General features: G+C 39.5%; 2 protein-coding genes across 2 annotated transcripts in view; both read left to right on the forward strand.

Moving 5' to 3' along the window:
* The window catches only part of LOC146476760 (uncharacterized), a gene marked incomplete at its 5' end in the record, with an annotated part of 220663 nt that overhangs the window by 108091 nt on the left and 84574 nt on the right, over positions 1-27998 (forward strand). The gene's annotated exons all lie outside the window — the stretch shown is intronic.
* LOC146476765 (epididymal sperm-binding protein 1-like) lies at positions 11403-27890 on the forward strand. Its single transcript, XM_085114150.1, has 7 exons — positions 11403-11493; positions 24124-24179; positions 25424-25591; positions 25723-25890; positions 26022-26189; positions 26394-26510; positions 27877-27890. The coding sequence occupies exons 2-7, from the start codon at positions 24128-24130 to the stop codon at positions 27888-27890; spliced, it is 687 nt and encodes a 228-aa protein (XP_084970276.1). The 5' UTR covers positions 11403-11493; positions 24124-24127.

The following is a 27998-nucleotide window of genomic DNA, read 5'->3' on the forward strand; positions in this document are numbered from 1 at the left end:
GTGCGCGAGATCGCGCGTTAAAACCCCGGCCGGATCAACACTCAGGTTCTTTAAATAACTGAGGAGAAAGAACTGCCTTTGTAACGACATCTGCAAATGGTTAGACTTTCTAGTCTCCTCGGATAAGGACGATCAACTGTAGCTCCCGTCTGACAAAAATTGTTTCCAATAATAAATGGGACGTCAAAGAACCCGCACACTGTTCGAAAAGTGTAGGGTACGTTGTCCACGGCGAGGTGGTCTATCCGTCTATCTCTGATTTCTTCTGTCGCGCCAAACATAGACTGATAGCGCTGACATCCGATCTCACCACACAGAAGAATTGTAAACCGCCATGAAACTATGTGATATGTGCGATTTATAAATACTAAATACATTACCATTATATGTGGTTGTTTGACAAATGGTAAATATACCCTGCATGGTTCGTGTTAGTAATTCAGATAAAATAATTTAGATACCCTAGTTGTAAGCTGTATGTAAAATTTTCGTAGTTCAGATGTCTTAGAAACTTATGCCATGATCATCTGATCATACTGCTATGCATGCAAGTCGGTTATAAAAGTGTGATTTACATTTATTCTCTGTTAAAAGGAGCTATACTTTTACCATTTACGGTAAAACATAGTACGAATGATAGGGACAAAGTTGTAGTTGTGGCAACGTACTGATGCCTTTTAGTACTATAGTACCAGTAGTATACAGGTCCAATTATATGCGATATATGTCTTGTAATATTCTTTGATTGCTGTAAGTTAAGGGAAAAGTAGAGGAATCATTTAAGCCAATAAAGAGAAACTGTAATATTACCGCAGTCATGAGTTAATGAACTATTGCTGGCCAGAGAAAGAGTCTGTTCCACGATCGAGGACATTAGGCCCAGTCAATGATATTAATTTTGGATGGTCATCATCAAACTAACTGCAACAGACTGTTCCTCAACTCCATGCATCAGAGGCTGATCCACTTGGCAAAAAATCCCCCAAAATACATTAATCTGAGCCCTAACTACAGGCTACTCAGGTCGAGTAATATCATAATTTTAACAAAAAAAGTTTTGTTGTTCTTTTCATATAAATAAGTTTAGACAAATTTGGAGAACATCCCTCATCGCATTGCTGTCGTCTGACAAGAATATGAAATCTTAAAACAAGAAGACTGCCAACAACTTTGAACCCTCTTTACACAGGCCTGCCAAGTTAACCTTCTCCCAGTAGACAGTCTCCTGTAGCTCAATGGTAGAGCATACGAACTTGCACAGACCGCTTTTCATTAGAAGAAAAGCGCGTGGAAACAATGATTACGAAGGCCAACAGTTTAACATGATCCGTAGCGGCTCTGTTTATTCTAAGTCACTAGCTGAGATCAGGCGATCATCGAAAGACAGAAAATTAACAAAAATACATGCAGGTTGAGCTTGTCCTACTGTTGAACCACATACAAGACTGTCAAAGACTGTAAGGCTTCTAATTTGCACGAGTTGCGTGAATAAATACCGTTGCTTCGAGCGCAGCTCAAACCTAGTCAAGACGTTCAGCGATGTCTCTGCTCACGTGGATCTTTTACAGTCTCGTATGAAAAGACGTCATCGCGCTTGATGTGTCTCTTTGCATCACGCACACGCAATGCCTAAACGGTTGAAAGGCCGTCACATGGCTCCCCAAGATATTGTAAATATGTATGAAATAACAATAACAACAACAACCAAATATGACCAAATTTTAGTGTTTTCAGAGTTCACTAACAAAATGTCTCTCTTTCCAACAATTTTTCGTCGTATTCCGGTCATTAAGGTCTATTATCAACATTTCGAATTAACTGTTACTTTCATTGTTGCGGACTGTTAACTGCTTGACATTCTCTTACATCTTTGTTTTGTTTCGCATCCGTGTTTTCACTTTTAGTTACAGTTTTTTGTTATTTTGCGTTCCCAGGGACTAATTAGTACAAATTTATATTTGCAAGCGCAAGAAATTTAGTTGTAAGTTCGCACAGTTTATGTTCTATACCTCAGTTCAAGTTGTCAACGTTTGTTTCGCTTGTCAGCACCAAAAATTCGCGAACCTCCATCTCTGTCTGTCCGTTTGATAAAAAGGTATTAAGGGGCCACTGATTTCTGGGGAAAGATTCCTCCCGGATGAGGACAATGTCACCGATTTGGCTGTATGGACTAACAATATTCTATTTCTGACGCTTCTTTTGTAGCAGGCAATATTCTTAATTGTTACCATCGGCACCAAAACTGTTCCGCCAGGTACTGCACTCAACGCCACCCGTTTCTTCGTGCGAATAAGTCGTTTCCAAATGCCTCCCATATCGGAGGCCGACCACACGTTTATCTTGAACTCGATCAGGTCGCAATCTTGAGTCAGCAGGAAGTTCTTAACGAAGTTAGTGTTTACTTCTTTCAACGCAGCATTCTTCAACGCGCCATGAAATTTGTTTCTTGATCACTTCTTAGTTCACGAACTTTGCCTCTTGGGTTGATAAAATCGCCGGAGGGCGTTGATAAATGCTTTTGTTTCAATTGAAGTTAGGGTTTCCAAGTGAATAGCTCTAGAATAGGGGGAATGTAAAGATTAAACCCCAACGTTTCAGTTCTTTCGGACCCTCATTAATATACCAGGGACCGAAAACATCCATGCATATGTCCGTAAAAGTCGAGGCAGGAGTCAGAGGCTCTTAAGGAAGGTTAGCCATCTTTTGCACCTGGGCAGGCCCGCGTGACTTGCGACAAATAGTACACTTCTGAAGTTGAGAAGAAACAGAGTAGCGCCGGCCATTTATCATCCAATAGCCAGCTTTTCGAAGTGCATTGTGGGTCATCTCACATCCTTGGTGGTGTTGATCTTTACTGTGGTACTGTCTGATGAGCGGTTCTGTTATGTGTTTCTTCTTCGGTATGATAATGGGAAGTTTAACCTCAAACGCTAAGGTTGCTTTCTGGAGTCTTCCTCCTACTCTAAGTATTCCTCTATCATCACGAAAGGGATCAAGTGGAAGGAGTGAGCTGGTCTGCTTCAGCGTTTAATTTCTGGTGTGGGCCCTTTGGCGGTTTTGGAACATACGATCACTGTCACCGAGGCTTCTTCGAAGGACTTCAATCTCTTTGGCAAAATGCGAGAACTTTACTCACTTGGGGATTACTTCTTGCGCTAGGCGCATTTCCTCCAGAGTGTTGGAGGACCTGTTTTTGGTCTTGTATCGTACTTCTTGTTGGGACGTCTCTTTTCAATCATACTCTGGATGCGGACGAAGCTCCTTTTAAGACGACTGTAAGGGATGATGATTGGTTGAAAACGGCTTCTAACTCTAGGACTTCAGGAAAGATTTTCGTTTCTTTAGGTTTGGGCATTGCATGACTTGAAATGGGGATTGCTGCTTTGACCTTCTTTTAATACTTCTGCATCTCCTGGATCTAAATCAGGAAGTGGCTCTAGGTTCACCATTGTCATGTTACTCTCCCATAATAAGTCCGGACCTTTGAAGCTTCACACTGCAGGTGAATTAATTAATTGATGCCTAACATTTGCTTTAATCGTGGTTAGTAAGTTTGCTTCTGATTTAAAGTTGTATTTTCTTTTACTTACATGTGTATAACAGTCAACTTTTGTCGTCAGTTTTGTTTGTTTTGTACGCTACGAAACATTTAAATAATTTGTTTGTTTGCTTTGCTTGCGGGTGAATGTTCTTACGATGCGCTTGAAAATTAATCCTTAATTCTACTCGGCCACTACTCTGTATATAAGGGTGAATTTCCCTACAAAATTGTTTATGATGCGCCATGTACTGGTAAGTAACCTGTTTGCAAGCACAGTTCATGAACTTGTGTTATTTTTAGCACGAATTGCCGAGCGTGAATTTGTGGCGCCAAACGGAATACAAAAACGTACTATCCCGGAGTCCGCTTCCACAAGGTGCACAGAGACGATTGAAACGGCAAAATACTCTGTCTTAACGGTTGGTATTCACTATAAAGCTGTTTATGACGTGCCCTCTATTAATGAATACGTTTTTCGTGCTCTGTCGGGTAAGGGTTTGTTAATATTTATTTGTTTATTATTCTGGCTTGTAATCCGTTGCAGTCATCATTTCAAGCAGTTAGATAATGTATAAAAAAATCATGATTAAGATAACTCTTTATGATATTTTGTCTTGAAATCCCACAAGTACAGTATATTAATCTAAGTGCCATAGGCAGTCACAAAATAGAGTGCGCTGGGTACATATCGCAAGCTTGAACAACTTGTTATAACATACACAGTACCACTGTACTGGTAATATTCTGTCAGACTCTACAAAGCAGTCAGTGGACAAAAAATGTGACGTCAGACTGTTTAAGTCTTCGTTTAGACATTTCCTCTAAATTGTCGCAAGCCCTTAACATGAGGTCTGACAATTGCTCGTTTCCTGCGAAAATTGCATAATCCATCACTTGCTGTGTTAATTCACGGCTTTTTGACAGGCACGTCAAATTTGATTGGTTTTCACTTAATCTCATCAATGTTCTTTGGAGTCAGTCACGTTTTGACTGGTTAAGGTGTCCCCTAGATGGAGGAACTTTGGCACCCAGAAAGAGTGTCTCGTTCCCCAGAATAGAGGTGTCCCTTCAATAGAGGTAACGGATACAAAGATTATATTTACAATTTTCCGGGACCAAATTTTGTCTCCCCTGAATAAAAGTGTCCCCTGAATAGAGGGGTCGCAAAGGAGAGGTTCCACTGTACCAGTACTTTCAAAGATTCTTGAGCGTGCTGTGCATCCAATGATTTCACCTTTCTGCAAGCGCACAAGTTACTTTCAAGATATCAATCTGGCTTCCGTCCACGCCACTTCTCTTCGACGAGCCTCTTCCTTGTCATAACACACTACTGTAGAACACTGACAAGAATCTTCTAAAGGAACTAGTCTTTTAGACTCGAGTAAAATCTTCGATACTTTGGACCATGACATTCTCTTCAAACACTATCCTCATTTGATTTCGGCGCTCAGCTGTGCAATGGTGTAAGTCTTACTTGGGAACCGTAATTAATCAGTATTTGTTAATGGAACAGTTGCAGAACGTTAAAAGATCATATCTGGCGTGCCTTAAGGCTACGTCCTGGGGTCATAGTGTATATCAATGACCACCCACTTATTGCAACTAACTACTCTATGGAAACTTATGTCGACGACACCTCGACACATTTTGCTATAGCGCTAGTGATTTATGCAAACCCTACAGCTACACTTGAACAGCATCAAACAGTTGATCTAAATCACTGTGAAAGAGAAACAAAGCGGGGGATGTACTTCCATGATATCAACATTCCTCGACAATGGCTTCCAACTTTCATCTAACGTTTACCGTAAACCTACTTTTTCCAGCGATAATTGACTTTTGAGTCTCACAAACTGGTTCTGTCTAAAGAGGGCTGTTGTCAAATTTCTGATCTAGCCGAGGAGCTAAAACTATGTCATAAGAGAAATAAGTACGCGACACTGATTTTTCTAGAGGTTAATAAATCGAAAAAGATCACCTCCGTCATGAACTATAACAACTAAGAAAGCTGTTGCGAAACATCTTAAAATTTTACTGTATATCAGTAGCAAATCTGTGCTATTAATGAGGATATTTAGTAATTGTGACAAAAACGTTACATGCAAGTTTTACCAATCCTTCGGAAATCTGATTTCCCAACAAAAAAAGAACCGGAATTCATTCCCTGTATAAAAAAATCAAAAACAAAGGGCAAAGTTGCCTCTCGATGGAACTAACACCAGCAAACAGTGGATACAAAGCGAATACACCAGTCACGGCAGGCAGAGCAATGTTTACTAGACTTTAAAACGCTCCACATTTTTGTACTGTTAGTCTTACCAATGCGCAACCTTTCAAGGGAAAGACTTGATCGCACTAGGAAATCGAAATTAGGACTGAAAAGACTCACCTCACCTTTTCGGCACTTCGCACCCTGCGAGTTCGCACCGATTTCGCATCCGTCTCCGTGAATTTTAGATTGAGCTAAATGACATGATCATTGTCCTCAATCATAGATGCAAATAAGTCGGTCAATAAGTTGCAGCTGGAAACATACATCCATCTGGTGCGCAGCGCGGGAAAGTGTACGTCTGAGCTACAGTTAACGGAATATTTGTTACTTAACCATGACAGTTACATTTTGAACATTACAGTGAAACCGAAATTCACAAAAACGGCGATAAGATATAAAGTAAAATCAATTACCAGTGAAGTTCTCTCTTGCAAATTCTCTAACTGAACTTTATAGATTTGTTGGACTCAGTCGACATTTCTTTCTGCGACAAACTGTCATTTTTGGTTAGTTGTTGTTGTTTGTTTCATGAATTAACAATTGTCGTGGTCAAACGAAAACAATTTTACCTAGGGAAAAGGACGATTAACCAGTGCAAAGCGGTTTTGTGCGTAGTCTGTTTCCATGTTAAGGTTAAGGTGACCAATGCAAATTTCCCTTGATAAAACCTTAGATAAAAGGTAGGGAAGATCGGTTTCCGCACATAAACCAACCAATGTAACGTGCTTTGACAACAAACTTGATAGCTTTGATCGTTGATTGTCAATTACAGGAAAGGAAGATTCATAACACGGAATCAGAGAAACAATTTTCGTTTTTCTAATAATCTACAAGTCACGAATTAAAACTAATGAAAGGAAAGTTAAAAAAAATCTTCAAGTCCAGCGAGTTTAATAACACAGCCACCAAAAGCAAAGCAGTTACTTGAAATCACTCGATAGTCAGTCGATCACTACCGATTTCTTCCCGCTCAGTCTAGTTTGTACTGTGGTAAGCAAGCGATTAATACTTCTGAATCTTTTTCATTCATAAGCCATAAGAATTGGAAGTTATGCAAGCAAGAATTTCTCATTCATTAAGGTGAATTTTTACTGTAGCGGAAGTTCAACGTGCACACCAAGGTAAATATTAAAAAAATTATAAAAGGGGCGAAATAACAGAAGCCTGTCTAGACGGTTTACGTTTAAGCAATCGGCCCACACATCGACTTTTAATTATTTGGGTTGAATATACCTGAGGGCAACAGCTAATTTTATAAAGCATTAATCTTTCGTGTGCCCTCTTGGGTTGAATATACCTGAGGGTAACAACTAATTTTCTGTCACATTAATCTTTCCGGTGCCCTCTTTGGTAGAATGTACCTGAGGGTAACAGCTGATTTTCTTTCGAAATAGAATATTAATCATTGTTTTTATTTTTTGTCTTACGTATTTTTTTCTAAAAGAGTAGAAATTATCTTTTAAATTAAAATGATTCTTATTTGGAGAAAGAAAAATGCAAAACATATTCTGCTTCGAAACGTTATAGTTTAAATAAAGCACAGGTTGCTGTCTAGTTTTATTAAGAAATTGAAATGCGCAAAAATTATCTTTCGATCGTATTTATTTATTCACAGAAAAATAATATAATTATGTTTAGACAGAAGATTATTTAGCTTTTTTAACTCGGAAAAATATAAAATTCGGAAGTAGAGGAAAGATAGTATAATTATATTAAAATATAGTAAAGTTTATGACATCGTTTTCTTAAAACCACAAGAAGACTTACTATTCAATAGCCTCCCACGCAGACGTCCTTAGGGGTTCGTCACTCGTTTCCTTCCCCACGAACGTGGGGAAGGAAACGAGTGACGAACCCCTAAGGACGTCTGCGTGGGAGGCTAACTATTCAACAGCGAAAATAAAACGTAATCTCGTCAAACGATACTGTTGTAGGTCTAAAGAAGTTAGCCAAGTTGTCTCTTTTTAAAGATCTCTTTCTCAAAAACTTCATGGGTTAAGTAATAATTATTTCAAAAAAACTAGGGCGAGTATTTCAGTGGGGTTGCTCCTTGTTAGGTTGTCCAATTGTTAGCGTTATTACAGCTACCTCAGACTCGCTTGTTTGGGTTTTTTCGCAACTGTCCAACGTTGTTTTATTGGGCTTCTGAACTCATCCACCTGAACAGAAAAGGGTGGTCTGGTTGATTAATTAACGTCATGAATAATTAATGAGCTTGAGACTGATAATGTGAACACAAGAACCAACCACTTTAGCAGAAAATCTTCGACTCCATATACGCTTGATTGGACGGGTTCACGATTTATAAGGAACATTTAACCCTTTCCAAACCCGCATTCCCCTTAAATGATGTTCCCGCCCGTCAAACCCAATGGAAACCCTGATCGATCCAATTACGAGTCATCGTTAAGTTTACTCACTGCGGAAATCTAGTGGAACATTCTGTTTCTGTCAAATTTACGAGTCGCAAAAATACGACGGACTTTAGAGATTCCGCAACCTCGGAAAACTCGCGGATACATGATTTTAAGTAACGGGTTTCCACGAAGCCGCAGTTGCGGAACCGTAACATACACACGTGTTTCCCCGCAACGGTTACTTGAATTTCCGTTTGCTGAAATTTAAGTTTCCGTTAGGAATCTGTCACACAAAACGAAACGAAAACGCTCTATTTCACCCTGTGTTAAAATTGATGCTTTTGAAACCCTTGACTCAAGTTTTCTCAAATATCCAATTGGAGGAGGGGGTATGCAGCTTGGCTCCTTTTCCTAAGCGGTCCTCAGTGACGTAGTTGTTTTGTTATTGTTGTTGTTGTTGTTGTTGTTGTTGTGTGTTGTGGCTTTTTGTTTACTTTAAGTTAGATTAGTTAAGTTTAGTTTAGTTCTTACCATGATAAAAATTTAAAACGGTAAAGAAACATGGTAGAGGATGTGACGTAAAATAATTGGCATCAAGTTAATCTTCGAAAAGTTGCCTCGTACATTATTATACACACTTAAGGCAACAGGGAAATTTTTGTTGTTATGCTGCATCTCTATGGAGTACTCAGGGATATGGGACATAAATACTTTCCACGCTTGTGTAGAAATGCAGCATACGGAGGGTCTCTTTCGCTGAGAAAAGGAGGATGGGAAAAAGGATTCTGAATGGAAACCCACTCGGAAATCTTTTCCACGTTATTCAAACTTCATATGCCATTGCAGTTATTTATTATGGATAGGATATCAGTTTCTCCATTGGTGAACAGAAATTTTCAAATTCTATTTTCATGGCGCCTAACTGGGGTTATAATTCCATGACCATGCATCGTGCCCGGGGAGGGGGTATTTAAAAGTCGTCATTAAAAGTTGTCTCGTGTGAATGACCTTTATGTCGCTTGAGAATTTCTTCAACGCATCAAGATGACGCTGCAATGGCGTAAATTATAAACACGGCCAGGATCACAGTCCTAACCAAAACGGTCTTCAGCCTTTTTTTATACGTTGCATAACCCTACAAGAAACTAAAACGTAAAAGAAAGGATTAAAGAGAGATGGACCCACAGCATGTTACGACGAGAACCAATGGCCGAGCCCGGTATATCCTCCAATTCCTGATAAACCCACTATAAGTGTATACAAGGAACTAAATTGGTCGAAAGACTGCGAGGAAAAGCACTCAACATGGACAGGGAATCTTGCACGACAAACACCTTTTTAAAGAACATTTGAAGGTTTACCCTTGGCTACCACACCCATGGGGGAGGGTTGGCAGATTTTGCGGGTAGTCCCGATAACTTATCGGGCCCGGAAACTATTTTCCTTGCACAATGTTCTTAACCAGAGATTCCATATTTGCTGATTTTTAATTGTGGCATTTTTAAGGCTTCGTCATCTTAAGTAACGTACTGGCATTACTTTGTACTAAAAATTGGCCGCAATCGATAAAAAAAATGATTAACAAAAATTACGTACCGGGTCGATAAGTAATCGGGACTCAGGGCCGTAGCAACCTAGGAAGCAGTTAGAAAGACAAACTGATTGGTGTATTAGAGCCCTAGAAATTAGAATCTGGAAAGAAGATCCAAAGGTGCTACTCGCTTGCTTACCATAACGCAAATATCAGCGACATTAAAGTTGTTTTACCCGACTACTGTGAGACACTTTGTTTTTGTTGCCCGTGTTATTTAACTTTCCTTATTGGACTTGTATTTTCCTTAGTTTTATTTGTGACTTAAGGGGTATTAAAAAAGTTGAGGCTTGTTTCTACGAAAATGAAAGTAAATTGTGGATTCGGCGAAAGGAGTCGTGTTTTCCGTGAAATCGACAACCAACGGGGATAAAACGTAGACTTGACTATGTAGCGCCATTGTTCGAGCACAAGGTTAAAGATATTAATTAAAAATTGTTTTCATTAGATACCTGTGCTAACAAGGAGTTTTCTTTTCCACAGAGCTGTTAACTCGATGTTCAAGCTCCACATTTCACTGGTTGTTTTATCTAGAAAAAGTTATCGACACTACCGTCCATCTATAATTCTGTCCAAGGAAGTTTCTATTATAGGTTACACGTAAAAAAAAAAAAATAACTCCCCCAGATAAAATTGGGTGAGGCTCAAAGCAACGTTTACGAGACACTGAACGCTGCATGAGCATATCGCTGTGTTACCTTATCTCGACTTCGTCTTTGTATCTAAAAAGCCTTAATGTTAAGTTAGCAGTGTGTGGTTACTTAATACATAATAAAAGACAGTTGCTTCAAATCCACCAATAATTATTCTAAATGACGACTGGACTTTTGACAAAAAAGATAAGACACCCACGATGAAGCCTTTCGTCGTCATTTGTCCTAGGGAAGATAGTCGTCAATCACAGCCACTGAAATAGAAGCATATTAAAGAGCAAAAACAAAAACAAAACTAAAAAAGGGAGCAATGAAAAAGAGCATCCGAACTAGTAATCGGAAGGTCCCAGGTTAGACTCCTAATAGGAGCACTAGGATTCCCTTTTTCCGAGTATGCCTGTGTCATTCATTAAATAATACATCATTCTCAAAACAAATGTGGCCGGTTAAACAACTCCCATAAACAACATCTGATGCCTATTCTTTGTCAAAATGATGCAGATATATCATTTAACTGTATATGGACGCCACGTGCTCAATTTGTTTTGACTGTTTTCTTTAGGACAACTAAATTGGTGTCTTTCAGTATTTTGTTACCACCGACGACATGACGCATTCAGTATAATTGGGATGTCAACAGCTGCTTAATAATTAACAATTATTCCACGAGTGCGCGTTGGATATAAGATGATAGATAGCCAACGAGGCGCGTAGCGCCGAGTTGGCTATAATCATCTCATATCCAACAAGCGCGAGTGGAATAATTGTTTTATTAAAAGTAATCAAGTAATATTGGTAGGCCTTGCTGATTTTTCTTTTCAAAAGCAACCAGAAAACAATTTATGGTCGCTTTTTCTCGGGTATGGTATAATGGGTCATTTACTATAGCCGCTAAGCCAATCAAAACCCTGGAATTGCATTATACCAGTTTTGACCTAGTTTTTAATAACAACCGATATTTTTGAGTCAGTTATCAGCGAAGCTAACTAAACTGCGATGTTTCGTTGTCTCTCATGAGTTCTCTCTTCTGAGAAGAGAAGCTGGTGTTTATTCGAGATTCAAGATTGAGATTTTTCAAGGTAAGCCGTCTTTTGTCCATGCATGGGATAGGCCGTAAATTATGCGTCACACATAACTTTTAAAGACAACGGCATATGCTATCGATTCTCATTCAAACCGTGCGCCCTGTTTCACCGACCTTACTTAATTAAGTACAGGAAATCGCTGATGCATTAAGCTTATCGCGTATAGAAAACAGATTCTTGATTTCACTTGTAGGCCATTTAAAAATAAAAGCTTGAAAACTAAGATAAAAGTTTTCAAGCAAAATAATAATGAAAAGTTTATCAATTTTGAAATTTTGCTCAATATCGTTATTTACAAAGCTAAGTTTTCCTCCCTTTCCATGATATGAAAATGAAATTTTAAAAAATGCTCAATTCGGAGTCTTCTTTTGAACAGGATAGGTGCTTTATCTGCACATGTCCTTAAAGAACTTATAAACGTTTTAGGTCCTTGTTTAAGCTCATCCTAAGGGGAGCATAGACAACTGAGAGACATTCAGTCATTAATCAAGAGCACCCGACGAGAACATTTATGCAAAATACTTCAAAATTTGTTTCCTCAGTTTGCAGATCGTTATGTCGCTTTTTAAAGGCATTCAGTTTGTTTCACCTAATAGAGTTTGATCATGTCAAACGAAATCTTATTTCTCCAATTTCTACGCTCTCGTTCGCTTTCCGAGAATGCTAGATAACCTTATACGAATTTTTGTTTTCTCCAAAAACGAAACGAATTTGTTTTCATTGCCACAAATGATAGACATGACATTTCCCAAAGAAAATTCTGTTTTCTTACATCGCAACTTAGTTAAAACTTCTGAAGCAGATGATAAAATTTGTAAATTTGTACAGTGCACAATTCCATGACGACATAATCAAACGCGCTTTACAACATTGGGACGCTCCTCAGATCAAAATGGAATTTTAAAATGTTGGTTTTTGAGAAGAGGGAGAAAACGGAGTAACCGAGAAAAACTTCTCGGATATAAATAAACTCAACCCATATATGACACCTAGTCCGCGGGAATCGAACATAAACCATATTGTTGTGCTCCCCCGCTGAGGCCGTAAGAAGAAATATTCCATCAGTTGGCCGCCGCTGGTCAATCGCCAACTTATTGGATGATACATCCATGGCTACCGTCGCGAACATACCGAATCACCCTTTACGACTATTATGTTATACTGGGATGTACACAGGTCCTGTAGTCTCTGTAGTGAGTTCTTGAAGCTCCTTTTCTACCCAAGAGGGCACAGGAAAGATTAATGCGACAGAAAATTAGCTGTTACCCTCAGCTATATTCTAACCAAGAGGGCAAAGAAAAGATTAATGCGACAAAAAAATTTAGCTGTAACCCTAAGGTATATTCTACGCAAGAGGGCAAAGAAAAGATTAATTCGACAGAAAAATTACTTAAGTATATTCTACGCAAGAGGGCAAAGAAAAGATAAATGCGACAAAAAAATTAGCTGTTACCCTCAAATATATTCTACCCAAGAGGGCCCAGGAGTGGTTAATGCGACCGAAAATGAGCTGTTACCCTCAGGTATATTCTACCCAGGAGGGCGCAGGAAAAATTAATGGGACAGAAAATTAGCTGTTACCGTCAGGTATATTCTATCCAGGAGGGAAAGGAAAGACTAATTCGACAGAAAATTAGCTGTTACCCTCAGGTATATTCTATCCAAGAGAGAAAAGAAAGATTAATGCGACCGAAAACAAGCTGTTACCCTCAGGTATATTCTATCCAAGAGGGAAAGGAAAGATTAATGCGACAGAAAATTAGCTGTTACCCTCAGGTATATTCTACCCAAAAAGGAAAGAAAATATTAATGCGACAGAAAATTAGCTGTTACCCTCAGGTATATTCTATCCAAGAGGGAAAAGAAAGATTAATGCGACAGAAAATTAGCTGTTACCCTCAGATATATTCTACCAAAAAGGGCACAGGAAAGATTAATGCGCCAGACAATTAGCTGTTACCCTCAGGTATATTCTATCCAAGAGGGAAAAGAAAGATTAATGCGACAGAGAATTAGCTGTTACCCTCAGACATATTCTACCAAAAAGGGCACAGGAAAGATTAATGCGCCAGAAAATTAGCTGTTACCCTCAAATATATTCTACCCAAGAACGCCGCACAGGTAAAGCCGGATTAATGCGATAGAAAATTAGCTGTTACCCTCAGCTATAGTCTACCCAAGAGGGCACAGGAAACATTAATGCGATAGAAAATTAGCTGTTACCCTCAGGTATATTCTGCCCAAGAGGGCACAGGAAAGTATAATGCGCCAGAAAATTAGCTGTTCCACTCAGGTATATTTTACCAGGAAAGATTAATGCGATAGAAAATTAGCTGTTACCCTCAGGTATATTCTATTCAAGATGGCACAGGAGAGATTAATGCGCCAGAAAATTAGCTCTTACCCTCAGGTATCTTCTATCCAAGAGGGAAAGGAAAGATTAATGCGACAGAAAATTAGCTGTTACCCTCAGGTATATTTTACACAAGTGTGCGCACGAAAGATTAATGTGATAGAAAATTAGCTGTTACCCTCAGGTATATTCTACCCAAGAAGGCACAGAAAAGATTAATGGGATAGAAAATTAGCTGTTACCCTCAGATATATTCTACCCCAGAGGGCCCAGGAAAGATTAATGCTCCAGAAAGTTATCTGTTACCCTCAGGTATATCCTACGCAAGAGGGCACACTGGTAGAGATAAATGCGATGGAAAATGAGCAGTTACCCTCAGGTATATACTATGCAAGAGGGCACAAGAAAGATAAATGCCCCAGAAAATTAGCTGTTACCCTCAGGTATATTCTATTCAAGAGGGAAAGGAAAGATTAATGCGCCAGACAATTAGCTGTTACCCTCAGGTATATTCTATCCAAGATCGCACAGGAAAGATGATTGCGCCAGAAAATGAGCTGTTAATTACCCTCAGGTATATTCTACCCAAGAGTGCACAGTTAAAGATTAATGCGATAGAAAATTAGCTGTTACACTCAGGTATATTCTGCCTAAAGGGGCGCAGGAAAGATAAATGCACCGGAAAATTAGCTGTTACACCCTCAGTTATATTCTACCCAAAGGGGCACAGGAAAGATTAATGCACCTGAAAATTTGCTGTTACCGTCAGGTATATTCTACCCAAGAGGGTACAGGAGAGATTAATGTGCCAGAAAATTGGCTGTTACCCTCGGTTATATTCCACCCAAGAGGGCACAGGAAACATTAATGCAATAGAAAATTAGCTGTTACCCCTAGGTATATTCTTCCTAAAGGGGCACAGGAAAGATTAATGCACCAGAAAATTAGCTGTTACACCCTCAGTTATATTCTACCCAAAGGGGCACACGAAAGAGTAATGCACCTGAAAATTTGATGTTTCCGTCAGGTATATTCTACCCAAGAGTGCACAGTTAAAGATTAATGCGATAGAAAATTAGCTGTTACCCTCAGGTATATTCTACCCAAGAGGGTACAGGAGAGATTAATATGCCAGAAAATTGGCTGTTACCCTCGGTTATATTCCACCCAAGAGGGCACAGGAAACATTAATGCGATAGAAAATTAGCTGTTACCCTCAGGTATATTCTGCCTAAAGGGGCACAGGAAAGATTAATGCACCAGAAAATTAGCTGTTACACCCTCAGTTATATTCTACCCAAAGGGGCACACGAAAGAGTAATGCACCTGAAAATTTGATGTTTCCGTCAGGTATATTCTACCCAAGAGTGCACAGTTAAAGATTAATGCGATAGAAAATTAGCTGTTACCCTCAGGTATATTCTACCCAAGAGGGTACAGGAGAGATTAATATGCCAGAAAATTGGCTGTTACCCTCGGTTATATTCCACCCAAGAGGGCACAGGAAACATTAATGCGATAGAAAATTAGCTGTTACCCTCAGGTATATTCTGCCTAAAGGGGCACAGGAAAGATTAATGCACCAGAAAATTAACTGTTACACCCTCAGGTATATTCTACCCCAAGGGGCACAGGAAAGATTAATGCACCTGAAAATTAGCTGCTACCGTCAGGTATATTCTACCCAAGAGGGCACAGGAAATATTAATGCGACAGAAAATTACCTGCAAATTAGCTGCTTCAGCTATTTTTTTTTTTGGTTATTTAAAGTACACATATTTAACAAATTAATACACGTATCACAAATTACAAATTACAATGACAATGCACTCTGCTATGGCCTTCGATATTACAATATACATTGCTCACTTTCACCAGGTGTTACTTACATACATTAGGAAAATGAATAAAGTAAAATAATTAATTAATTCTGAATAAAACAAGAAACAAAACAAAACAAAAGAAAGATTAATAGAATGGGGATGGGGGAGTAGGAGCGATTTCTGAATTTAATTTAATACAATAAAAAAACTTAGTCTGTAAAGTTTATGAGGAGCATAATCATGTTACTAGTCATGTTCGGTGTTAAATTACAAATTTTCAACTTTGTATTTATAATTGATTCTAGTAATAAACTCGTTTAGTACAAGTGGACTGTTCTTTAGTTTACTTACATACACATAGAATTTCATGAAGAGGAGGGTGTAATTGAATTTTCTCACTAGCCTCAAGTATGTTGGGCGCTTAAAGGTAGCGAAAAGCATTTCCTTTGTATCTGGTTGAAGTATTCTGAGTATTAAATCAATTAATGACTTTGTTTGTGAAGGTTTTTGTAAATTCGCAGTCTACAAAAGAGTGATTTAAGGAATCTGGCTCACTACAGTAAATGCAGTCACTGTCTGTATTTATCCCATATCTGAAGAGTCCTTTCTTTGTGATGACAATCCTATGAATAAATTTTAATTGAAATTCTTTCAACTTATTTTCTTTGCATATTTTTGAAGCCATTTTAAAAACATCTGTCCAATTCTCTGTGTCTATTGAAATATCTCTTTTCCATCTCTCTGGGCCAGTGTGAGGTGATTGGTGTTTCTTAACGAGAAGTAGGCGATAATAGTCTCTTGCCCTATACGTTTCAAAATTTGTTTGACTAGTTTCGCTCAACAAGAAAGATTCCCAGTTTTCTCTGTAATTGAGGATCACGCTAATTTAATTTGCTGCTCAGTTTCCGCACCGGACCCCTGTCTGATGTCGTTGGCATTGTGGACAACTCTTTGCAGCATTTTTAGCCCACGTCCATGTTTGGCCACCAGATTATACACGTGCAAGCGCTTTCATCCTTGAAATACCTGAATGGGCCTCCTGGAGCTCGGCTATGACTTGCTCTCGTCTTTGTGGTGGTACTATTACCCTTTTCCCCCATACAACGCATCCACCCTCTATGGTTAATTCTGCTTTCCGGCTCAAATATGGGTCTAACTGCATATCAGGGCAATAGTGTGGCCGCCCATTAAGTGTAAACTGATACCCTTTTGAGACAACAGGGCCGCGCCTCGTCCATACTCGGATGTGACGTGAGCTGATTGGTGTGTGGTGCAGATGAACCGATAGCAAAACCGTCTGTCCTGGTACAGGGAAAGAGTCTGGCGTAATAGACAAAGGAAGCCTACTTGGTGCATCTCAATTGGTTTTTGTCTTTCCTGTTTTATGGATAATCCTGTATTCGTACGTTGCCAAGGTCAGGGCCCACCGCTGAACTCTCGGGCTGGCTTGTTGGGGTACTCCCTTCTTCTCATTAAACAGCCCCTCCAGCGGCTTGTGATCTGTCTGTATGATGAACTTCCGCCCATACAAGAACTATTTAAACTTCTTCACTCCGAAGACAATAACCAAAACCTCTTTTTCAATAGTGAAGTAGCCACACTCGGCTGTATTCAGTGATCTTCATGCATAACCGCTTGGGCGCTCCGTTCCGTCAGCCATCCGGTGGGAAAGTATCGCCCCTACTCCATCTAAGGCATCGCTCGCCGAGATAAGTTCCAGGTCTGGCTGAAGATGTACTTGGAAATATGCAGACTGAAGAGTTTTGTGGGATTTGTTGAGTGCCAAATGTTGTTTAGTCTTCTAACTCTCTACCTTTGAAGCTCGTGGAGTGGTTCTGGTACTGTAGGTACGTCTGGTAAGAAACGATGGTAATAATTCAGCATTCCCAAAAATGCTCGCAGTTCTGGGAAACTCTCAGGCGCTGGAGCATTCTTTATGGCTTCCACCTAAGCGGCTCCTGGCTTGATACCGCTAGTATTGATCACGTAACCACAGTAGGTTAATGCCGGCACCATGAAGTAGCACTTTTCTTTTCCCAACCGCGGCCCAGATTCAGGCAGCTTCTTGAGCACTGCTTCTAAGTTAGCCAGGTTATTGTTGTCATCCTTCCCACTAATAAGGATGTCGTCCACGATTACATGAGAAATGCCTTGCAAGAGGTTTTCCATTGCCCTCTGAAAACTTCCAGATGCAGAGGAGATTCTAAAAAGCAGTCTGTTATACTGGAAAAGGCCTTAATGCGTGTTGATAAGCATCTGCGATTCCTCGTCCACGGTCTTCTGCTGATAAGCTTGGGACATGTCAGCTTGGTTAACTTTTCACCACCTCCTACGGCAGCCAACAGATGTCCTGTCTTAGGTATTGGATAGTTTTCCAGTTTAGAAACTTGCTTTACTGTCAGTTTGTGGTGTCCACAAATCCTCACTTTCCCATTGGGTTTAGCGACAGGTACAATTGGCGCTGCCCATTCCGAAAATTCCGCAGGCGATATTATTCCTTCACGCTCTAGTCTCTCTAGCTCAAGTTCCACATTAGTTTTCAATGAGTAGGGGACCGATGGGGCTTTAATATATTTCGGATCTGCATTTTGATTAACGCAGTTCTTCGCCTTTCTCCTTTGAGGGTTCGAGGAAGTCTTGAAGTGCCGCTCGGGGGTTATCGCTCGCATTCTGAAAAATTGTGTTCCAATAGAGACGAATAACTTCGAGCCAGTCTCGGCCCAGTAGGTTCTGCCCGCTACCTTTGACAATTAGGACTACCAATTCTTGCTGTCTGTTGATTTCCATATTTTACAGAAATCATAAAAGCTCCTAGCGCTGGCATCTTCCCTCCGGTATACGTGCTTAGAACCGCCTTTGATTTTTGCAGTTCACCCAACGCGTCACGCAATCTTCCATACGTGGCTTCATTTAATATCGTCTTTGACGCGCCAGTTTTGATTTCCATCATGTTATGCCTTCCACAAAGTTCGAGATCCACTTTGAACGATTTCTTTCGATCGCTGGACAAATCATACATAGCATAGACATCGTCTTGATCGGCACTTTCTTTCACAAAATGCGTTCTTTGTTTCCCTCCCTGTCGGCGCCTGCGTTTGTCTTTCTTTAGAGGGTTCTTCTTTCTACGGCATACTTTAGCCATGTGGCCTTTCTTCTGACATTTTTAGCACACTTCATCCCTAAAGTTACGGTCGGAGGGATCGTGCATGGTTTCCACCGCAGTGATAGCACTCCCGTTTTGACTGCAAATTCGGAGATTTAGCTTCTTCGTCCACTTTGTTGACCTTGTTGTCGTCGTTGTACATTTTCCCGCCTAAGGCAATGAGCCATTTCCGTTGCTGTAGCAATTTGCAGCGCTTTTTTTGAGGAGAGCTCTCGTTCGATCAACAGTCGTCGTTGAATGCGGTCATCACTGATTCCCCAAACGAGTCTATCGAGCAGCATATCCTCGAGTGTTGTTTCAAACTGGCAATGCGTCGAAAACCTCCTGAGTACGGCAACGTACGGCAACGAACTCCGCAACATTTTGCCCTTTCGAGGCGACTCCCGCTTTGAAATTTTGAATCGCTTAACGATTACAATTGGCTTCGGCGAGAGTTAATTTTCCAGCGTCTAACAGATCACTTTCAAATCCGCGTCTCCTGGTTTCTTGGGTTGTAACAGATCTCGAATTGATCCGTACGTTTTGCATCCAAAAACGCTTCTTTAAGTCTCCTTTAATTGTGTTATTCTACCTTATCATCATTCTACGTCATTACTTCATCGCACACCACTTCATCGCACATGTTGAATAAAATACAGTAAACGGGTCACATTGAGTCTTAATGTAACAGCACTGAGCCATAATTTGCTATAGCGGTGTCTACAGATTTGTCAAAAGGTTTCGCAAAAGTTCTTGAGTTAGACCATCCTGCACTCCTCATTAACTCTGCTAGGTTTAAAACTTTAGCCTTGCAGCTGGATGTAGACAATGAGCAGAGTACTTGTTAATCCGTTTCGTTGGTATGGCTTTGCAACTGAAGTAGGTCATTTCTTGCTTTGAGGTACACTAGTTGTTGTTTAAGTAAGTGTAGAGTAGCCAGATACCATGTTTGAGTTGGCCAATCCGGCAACACGCAAACCCCCTGCCTCGTTCCCAGACGTCTCTCTCTCTCTGCGTGCAAAGGATGGCGGGAAGGAGAAAGGGAGAGAGACGTCTGGCAGACCTTGTTTTCAAGATGGCGGAATGTTCAATGGCGGACGACTACGCAATTTTTAAAAACGAGTTTAGACCTGTTCATTTTGCTTATTTAGAACAAAAATTAGCATGTCCACATCCAGTGTGCCAAGAGGAGGCTGTTTTCTTTCAAACAATGGACTTCAGCAAGATTACAGAATTCGACATGCTGAAGCTAGTAGTTTCGTGCCTCAAATCAAAGAAGCAGCCCTTGTTAGAATGAAAAAGTTACACGGCGGGGAAACGAGAAACATCTTAAAGAAGCATTCAGAGAACCGCTCACGACAGGTAATATTTTAATACATATTTACGGTACATGATTTTTGCATTCATAATTAAGCTTAATTTAGTAGCTCAATGCGCACTCCATTACTTCAGTTTCCCAGTAAAGAAGCATCTACTCCGTCGGGAGAGCCAGCGACAAGCTGAGAGTTGTGGCAAAACGACCAAATGAAGCCGCGAAGAAGTTTGGCATGTATCTGTTGCACGCTGGTGTCTTGAATGAATATTCGAAAGGCAACAAAGCGGTCATAATGTCAGTGACTACCTCCAGCCTGTTGGTCGATGCCAAGGCTTGATACCGCCAAAAAAAAAATTCATGGTGGATCGAATACTTTAATATTAAGATCTGCTGTCACTGAACTGATGTATGGTTTTTGAACTGTTTGTGGGGTTATGGAAGTATTGAATTGACAGAAAAGAAAATCTTCTAATATTAAGGTCTATTGGCAATGACTTGATGTGTGGTTTTTGAACTGTTTGTGTGGTTATAGAACTCAATTGAAGAAAAAATTGCTTATCGAATCAATATGCTAGGCTATTCTGGCATATGGCAACCATGTCCTTCCCAGAAACTTCCCACTGTGTGCCAGATCTGTCAGTCCATTGCATTTGTCTGTTACAATGGTTTTCTGTAGAAGGTCATTGCACTCGTGCGCCTGGTATCCCATCGGGTTGCCAGTAAAAACAGAGAGGGATTTTTCCGGTTGGGGTATCATGGTTGTTTTACTCTCTTACAATGTTTTTTTTCCTTTGTAGGTACATTGCTCCATAAAATTAGCAATGTGTACCATTCATTAAAAAAAAAAAGAAAAAAAAAAGATGGAGCATTGGTGATCAAGGGAGCCCTCCAAACTATACAGCTGTGCAAAAAGGATAAGGAACTTAAGGAAAGGGAGATGAAAATACTGTCACTATAAGAAACCATCAAAAGTCGAGAACTGAAGAGCAATTAAAAATTAAAGCAAAAAAAAGTAAAAAAATAATAATAATAATAAATCTGAGGTGGAGGCCAAGCGAGTGACTACCCAGCTCAGACTTATGGTTGGTCCGCTTGACCTCTTGGCCGACCAAATTTTAGACATTGTTAAGACATGTTAAGACATTGGCATAAAAAATCACACTTTGTAAACAATTATCAAAATTTTAATCAGCAAGCATTCATTAGAAAATAAAAGTTGTGATAAGCCATGTAGCAGAACTGCCATCACATGTTGTTGCTCTCAGACAACTTTACAAAGCAGGAAGGAGAGGTAGTTAAAAACAAGAAGGCACTGCATTGTTGCACAGCTGATATCATATCAAAATAATATGAATACACAAACGAGAAAGCAAAATTGATTTTTCAAAGTACCATTGGGGGTTCTAGATTCTTACAAGTTTGTCAGCGGACAAAATAATGTACATCATTGGCAAGCAAGAGGCGGAAATAAGTACCAGAGCAGGCTGCATTGTCGACCAGCTTATGCCAAATGTGGTTATAGAGAGAAACATTGGGTAGGGGGGCGATGGATTTTTAAATGTATGTAAGTTTGTTGTCATTTCTTGTAATATATAGGTACTATTTAGTTTTATTTGTTTTTTCTGCAAGCTCTAAATATGGACCCCACCCCCCTAAAACACTCTCCCTTCCCTCTCTTTTAATATTGAGGTCTGCTGTAACTGAACTGATGTGTGGTTTTAGAACTGTTTGTGTTGTTATTGAACTGTTGTTATTGAAAAAAAAAAAAAACAGAACGTTCCGACACAAGTAAACAATAGTGGCCGAGAATTCTGCAACTGCTCTACTGTAATTTTTCTCATCTTTATTCTAAAAGAACAACTTATTCAATGTTAAAATAAGGCTCACCCGATATTTTTTTAAGTCATGAAATGATTCTTTAAGGTCTTCAAGTTTGAATGAATCATAAAACGACCTCTTTGGCAGCCATTCCTACTGAAGTATTGCAAATTTTGAACCAGTTAACGTTTACAAAGTTGACAACAAAATGCTACCAAAATCGAGCGCTTCCAAGGCTTAAAAATTCGGAAAAATGACGATGGCAAGAAAACGACAAAATTGTCAAGAACACATTATTTTGATATGATTTTGATATGTGTGTTGCTTTTCTGGAGAGCTAAAAGAATAGCCAACATTTCGAAATAGTTGGTATGGTATATAGACTGCGGAATCGGACCAATTTCCATCTGAGGACATCCCTGCAGATTCAGCCCCCCAATCCCAGAGGGGACGCATCTGTCGTTATTTGATGTTGGGGTTGTGGATGGTTTATTACATTGTGCACATTTTCTACATTTTGATCCACCACTGTAATTCAGATTTAGCATCCTTAGACAGAGACGTTGAGGTATCAACTGAAGATTACCCCTTGACCCCTAAGGGCTTCAGATTTATCTTTCTCTAAATATTGGTAGTAAAGGGCCCCATGTATGACCCCAGGGAAACTCGTAACTATTTTACCAGTGACACTTGCCACTTCCTTAATAGATGGGGGCGTACATGCAAGTTACTCGGTACAAGCCTTTTTCAAGGCCGTAGCTTTTTACCCGGTTAGTTGTATTGTCATTGCTACTGAGTTTATTACAAACCCCAGGATCGTCAAAATTTGTGTGGGTATAAAAATAGACTTCTCCGGATGCACAACCAAACCTAATTTGTCAAACAATACAGTAATGTCAACAAAATTCTTGACACATTCCTCATAAGTTTGTCCTTTTAAATAAAGATAATGAAGATGTGCTACAGCTATGTGCCCTTGCCCTTGCCGTCGGTCACCAAATCGATATTGTCGTTGATGGTTTTTATTGTAAGGCCCTGTTGCAAGTGGACAATAAGTTAAGGGGTGCCTATTTTAGCTACTGCGCATACATTCTGGTCATCTGGAGACACTCGGCTTTCGTGTGGGTGGTGCTTCCTAATACAGGGATATTTTTGCGCGGCTTAAAACTAAGCGAGGAAAGAAAAACTCAGCAACTGCTCTCGGTATTAAAAAAAATTGGGAGTAGCCATGCATTTTTCAGAGATAATAAAAATTCAATTTGAAAAAAATAAACGTCATACATTGCTTTGTAGTTTACGGCTTTTTAGAATAATTTTTGCCTCACTATCTCTAGAAAAATTCGTGATTACCCCCATTTATACATCCTTCACGGGTATATTGCGAACTCGCAATATGACCAGCTCCCAGTTGGCTTGTTAGCTCAGCTGGTAGAGCACTGCACCTCGGCATTGCAGAGGTCATCATTACGGGTTCCCATCTTGTTCCAGCCTGAATTTTTTTCAGGCTTTCTTTTCGCAACTGCTTAAATTGCGTACTTACTGCGAGGATCTTTCTTCTATTTGATCTTTTATCTGCAGTTCAAAATATATGTTTCATATATTTACAGTCACTTAGTCAGACACTTTGTGACGAAACTTACTTAGTCTAGACAACTTGCAGGCGAATTTAAAACAAAGCTGTACGAGCGTTTTTTAGTAAATGATGTATCAATTTTTACGGGATGATTTTGTTTATTCCCGCATTTTTTACCAATATCTCTAGCAAAATAAAACTTGGCATTTTCTCTTTTCTGTTACCTGGCTAGTTTTCAATAAGACTGAAGCAGAAGCCCCAACGCCGCTTAACGCCTGCGGCATAAGCATGACTATAAGCGTAAGCACAAGAAGCTAAGAACAAACGTGTTCATTCTTCTTGTGCTTATGCTTATGCTTATGTCATGTTATGTCGCCGTTTTGACAGACCGACCATTAGGGAGTTTTTTGAAAGTACAACTCACCGATATGTCCACATTTGCTACAAGGGCGCAGGCTACCTGTTGTTTAGTTCAAAGTTTCCAAGACTATTTACTAAGAAGAAAGGACATTAAAGGTTAAAAGTTAGTTATAAATGAAGATTGCAGTAGATTATTTTCTTATCCTGGCAAGTTTTTGAAATGAAGCTTTATTTACACAGGAAAATGAAGAACTTGCTTTTCCTCCTAACCCTGTTACCAGCAGTAGGAGGTCAAGGTGAGCATTCTTAAGTTGAGAGAAGACACTTATTCAAGACCCTTGGGCTCCTCTTACTTGCCTAGTCTGATCTTCTGTTGATCACATAAAATAACAAAATGTCATTAGAGCGAACGCCCACAGGCATATTTTAGGTTTGCTTTTTACGCTTTTTACGTCTGTTGCTAAGATACAATGGCCGTTTTTACACTAGAGACAGACAAATCGTCTGGACGGACAAGTCGGCTCAGTGTGAAAACGGGACGAACAAAATTTTGAACGTTGAAGTCGTCTAAATTTGTCCGTCCGTTGAGACGATTTTTCGAGGTGAATTTGTTCGTCTAGACGGACAAGTCGTAGAAAGTCCGACTTAAATTCACACCAGACGAACAAATGGTTGCATCTGGTTCGCCGTCCTCTTCAAGGGGAATGAAACTAGCAAAAGGAGTGATGGCTTATTGGAAAATGAAAATGGCGGGTGAAAAGATCGCTGTTAAGAGAATTGAAAGAGGAAGACAAACGCAAAAACAAGTCATGGTCTGAACAAGAATTACAGTGTTTTGGCTTTGAATGAGAATCGAGATAGACCATGGACCATTTCTTTGGAATTTCAAACCATGGCACTTAAGAAAAGTTCAAACGGGAGTGTGTCACTGAATCACTTCGGTTTGAGAGTACGTAATTTGGTGTCTTAAATCTTCACTGAGTTGACGTTTTCTTCTGTTAAATAAAAGCCTACTCCACATGTACTTGATGGCAGCCATTTTTTCCAATAAGCAAGGTGGGCAAGCCTGTCAGTGCCAGGCCCCTCGCTTTCACAATTGCCTGTTTGTCCTCCCGATATGAATATATGATGACCAACACAATAGTGAGTTGTTCGACTAGAATTTACATCAGACCTACAAATCGTGGGAAGACTTGTCCGTCCAGAAGATTTGTCCGTCTCCTAGTGTGAAAACGTCCAAGTATTCAAGAATGTAAATTGCGCTAGCTATTGAAATATGCATGAGTTCCAGGCACTTGCTTGCAAGTGAACAACGGCCGTATTTCCAACTGCAGCAATATGATAAATAATAGTCATGTTGGAGACTTCAAATAAGATTTGTACTGCTGAATTTGAAGGAGCTAACTGCGAGAAACGAAAGCGAACTTTTGATTTGACAGGTTTTAGTTTTTCCTTCTTTTCTTTAGTATTTTATCAGCATAAACATTAATATAATAATAATAATAATAATAATAATAATAATCCGATGACTTTTCGACAGTGCTTCCATGTCCGCCTGGAAAAAAGACGGATGATCCACAAGGCCGCTGCTGTGTCTTTCCTTTCATATATGAAGGAGTATCTTACGACTCCTGTACCACTGTTGATAATGGAAACAAACTGTGGTGCTCATTGGATTCTGTCTACGCTGGAAAGTGGGCAAACTGCGGTAAGGAAAATCCGTTGACTTCAGTAATTCAGCGGTTATTGCAGATTCCAGATACATTCCCTCAATTATTTTCCTATCGATGTAATGATATGAATGTAATGTAATGTTATAATCCGATCATTGTTCGACAGAGCTTCCATGTCCGCCTGGAAAAAAGACTGATGATCCACGAGGCCGCTGCTGTATTTTTCCTTTCATATATAAAGGCGTACCTTACGACTCCTGTACCACTGTTGATAATGGAAACAAACTGTGGTGCTCAGTTTATTCTGTCTACGCTAAAGAGTGGGCAAACTGCGGTAAGGAAAATTCGTTGACTTTAGTAATTCAGCGGTTATTGCAGATTCCAGATACTTTCCCTCAATTATTTTCCTATCGATGTAATGTTATGAATGTAATGTAATGTTATAATCCGATAATTGTTCGACAGAGCTTCAATGTCCGCCTGGAAAAAAGACTGATGATCCACAAGACCGCTGCTGTGTTTTTCCTTTCATATATAAAGGAGTATCTTACGACTCCTGTACCACTGTTGATAATGGAAACAAACCGTGGTGCTCAGTTTATTCTGTCTACGCTAGAGAGTGGGCAAACTGCGGTAAGGAAAATCCGTTGACTTTAGTAATTCAGCGGTTATTTCAAATTCCAGATACTTTCTCTCAATTATTTTCCTATCGATGTAATGTTATGAGCCAAGTAGTTCACATACTGTTAGAAAGAGCATGGATGTAATTGGCTGAAGGTGGAAGTCCCGGCAAATAAAAGACATAACGCTGACAGATCCATTTTTTTTATAACACAGTTAATCCATGCACAAACAACCCTTGTACGAATAGAGGAACCTGCAGAGTGACTGGATACGACAGTTACAGCTGTCAGTGTGCTGGGGAATTTTGTGGAGACAGTTGTAAAAACTGTGGTAAGTTTAAACCCACTCTTTTTTTAGAATCTTTAAATAGTACTCTTGTATAAGCTCCGAAATATCAGCCAGCTGCGTAATATGTGTCTTCTAAATGTTTCTCTTGCCTCATTTTCCAGCTAAATTGGAAAGTAGGGATAAAACAGAAATTTGTTTTTTTAGGTACGGGAGGAAAGAAGAAAACAAACCTACGGAATTCAAAAAACGCCATTCACTCACAAACAAAATCTAACCTAATTCCAACTTTCGCCGCCGCAGCTAAGTAGAAAATCCCCGTGAGATGTTTGCTATTCAGGCTAGACGCGCACTTTAGTGACTTTTAAGAAAGTTTAATCAGGAAACCTCTTTATTAAAAATTTCAGCCTCGGATAATGCATTTCTAGTGTTCTCGTTGGTTTACTAAATCCCGCTTATCAGCTCATATACCGTAGTTTGACCTTCTATGGAAAACGATTGCCCCAGATGTCGCTAAGCTAATTTTTTTTCGGCAGGAAGCGAAAGTTTCTTCCGGAAAATGGAGGGAAAAAAAAAACAAAAAGAAATACCAGACAATGCCATCTCAAAATAACAACAACAAAAGCCATAAAGTTCGGTATGACACTATTTAATGGTACGTATCTCTGAAGTTTCCTTTTAAATTTTTAAAATTGCAAAATTTTACAATTTAGATCACATAACAACAACAACAACAATAACAACCGGCTACCTTCAAAAATTTCAGAATGGCTTGCAAATCCTGGCGGTAAGAGGTTAAAACCGATCAAAGAAATTTCTCAAGAAGAGCTTATTGCCCGCCTTTATGTTTTTACGCATTTACAACGACTTCAGTTGCAAAAGTTCTTCTATCAAATTCGTACGAGCGGCGGCCATAATGTTCGTTTCCGTCGCACGGCACCATTCAGAAAAATATTTGCACAAATGTGCAAGGCTCTTACGCTTCTCGATAAGCTTGAAGTTTAAAAACTTGCACTGAATGCTTGTCTCAGTTGAGGTTGTTCCTCGTACACTTGGACTTGCCTTATATTAAGTGTTTTAAGTGGCACTTTCTCTAAGAACGGTCCACTGTGTTTCTGGCCGGAAAAAAAGTTGTCCTCAAACTTTGCCCAGTTAATCATCTTCGGTAATAAGGAAATGAAATGACTTTAGTTTTTGGAAATACGTTAAAATATATTTTTTACAAGTCACAACAGTCAAAGTGGTCGAGGACCTAAATTTGAGCGTGGCGAAAATAGAAAATTGCATAAAATTGATGAGCTCGTTGCTCGAAAACCATAAAACGCCACAAAAATTCATTATAATTCCTAAGTTAAGTTGTCCTTCAAAGGCATAAAACGTGTGTTTATTTTGATTTGTTTTAATTTTTTAGGACACAAAAATTAATATTATTAACGGTCGTCAGAACGCTTTCTGAAAACCGTTGAAAGTACCCTGTCTTTGCCTGCATTTATTTCACAAGTCCATACCGAACCATTCTAAATTCCACCCGAA

Source organism: Pavona decussata, unplaced genomic scaffold (assembly GCF_977016875.1).
Source record: "Pavona decussata unplaced genomic scaffold, jaPavDecu1.1 SCAFFOLD_72, whole genome shotgun sequence".
NCBI lineage: Eukaryota > Metazoa > Cnidaria > Anthozoa > Scleractinia > Agariciidae > Pavona > Pavona decussata.

Coding starts and splice junctions, on each gene's coding strand:
- LOC146476765 (XM_085114150.1), top strand. CDS start 24,128: ATGAAGAACTTGCTTTTCCTCCTAACCCTGTTACCAGCAGTAGGAGGT. Junction 25,592..25,722: donor TGGAAAGTGGGCAAACTGCG/GTAAGGAAAATC, acceptor ATTGTTCGACAG/AGCTTCCATGTCCGCCTGGA. Junction 25,891..26,021: donor TAAAGAGTGGGCAAACTGCG/GTAAGGAAAATT, acceptor ATTGTTCGACAG/AGCTTCAATGTCCGCCTGGA.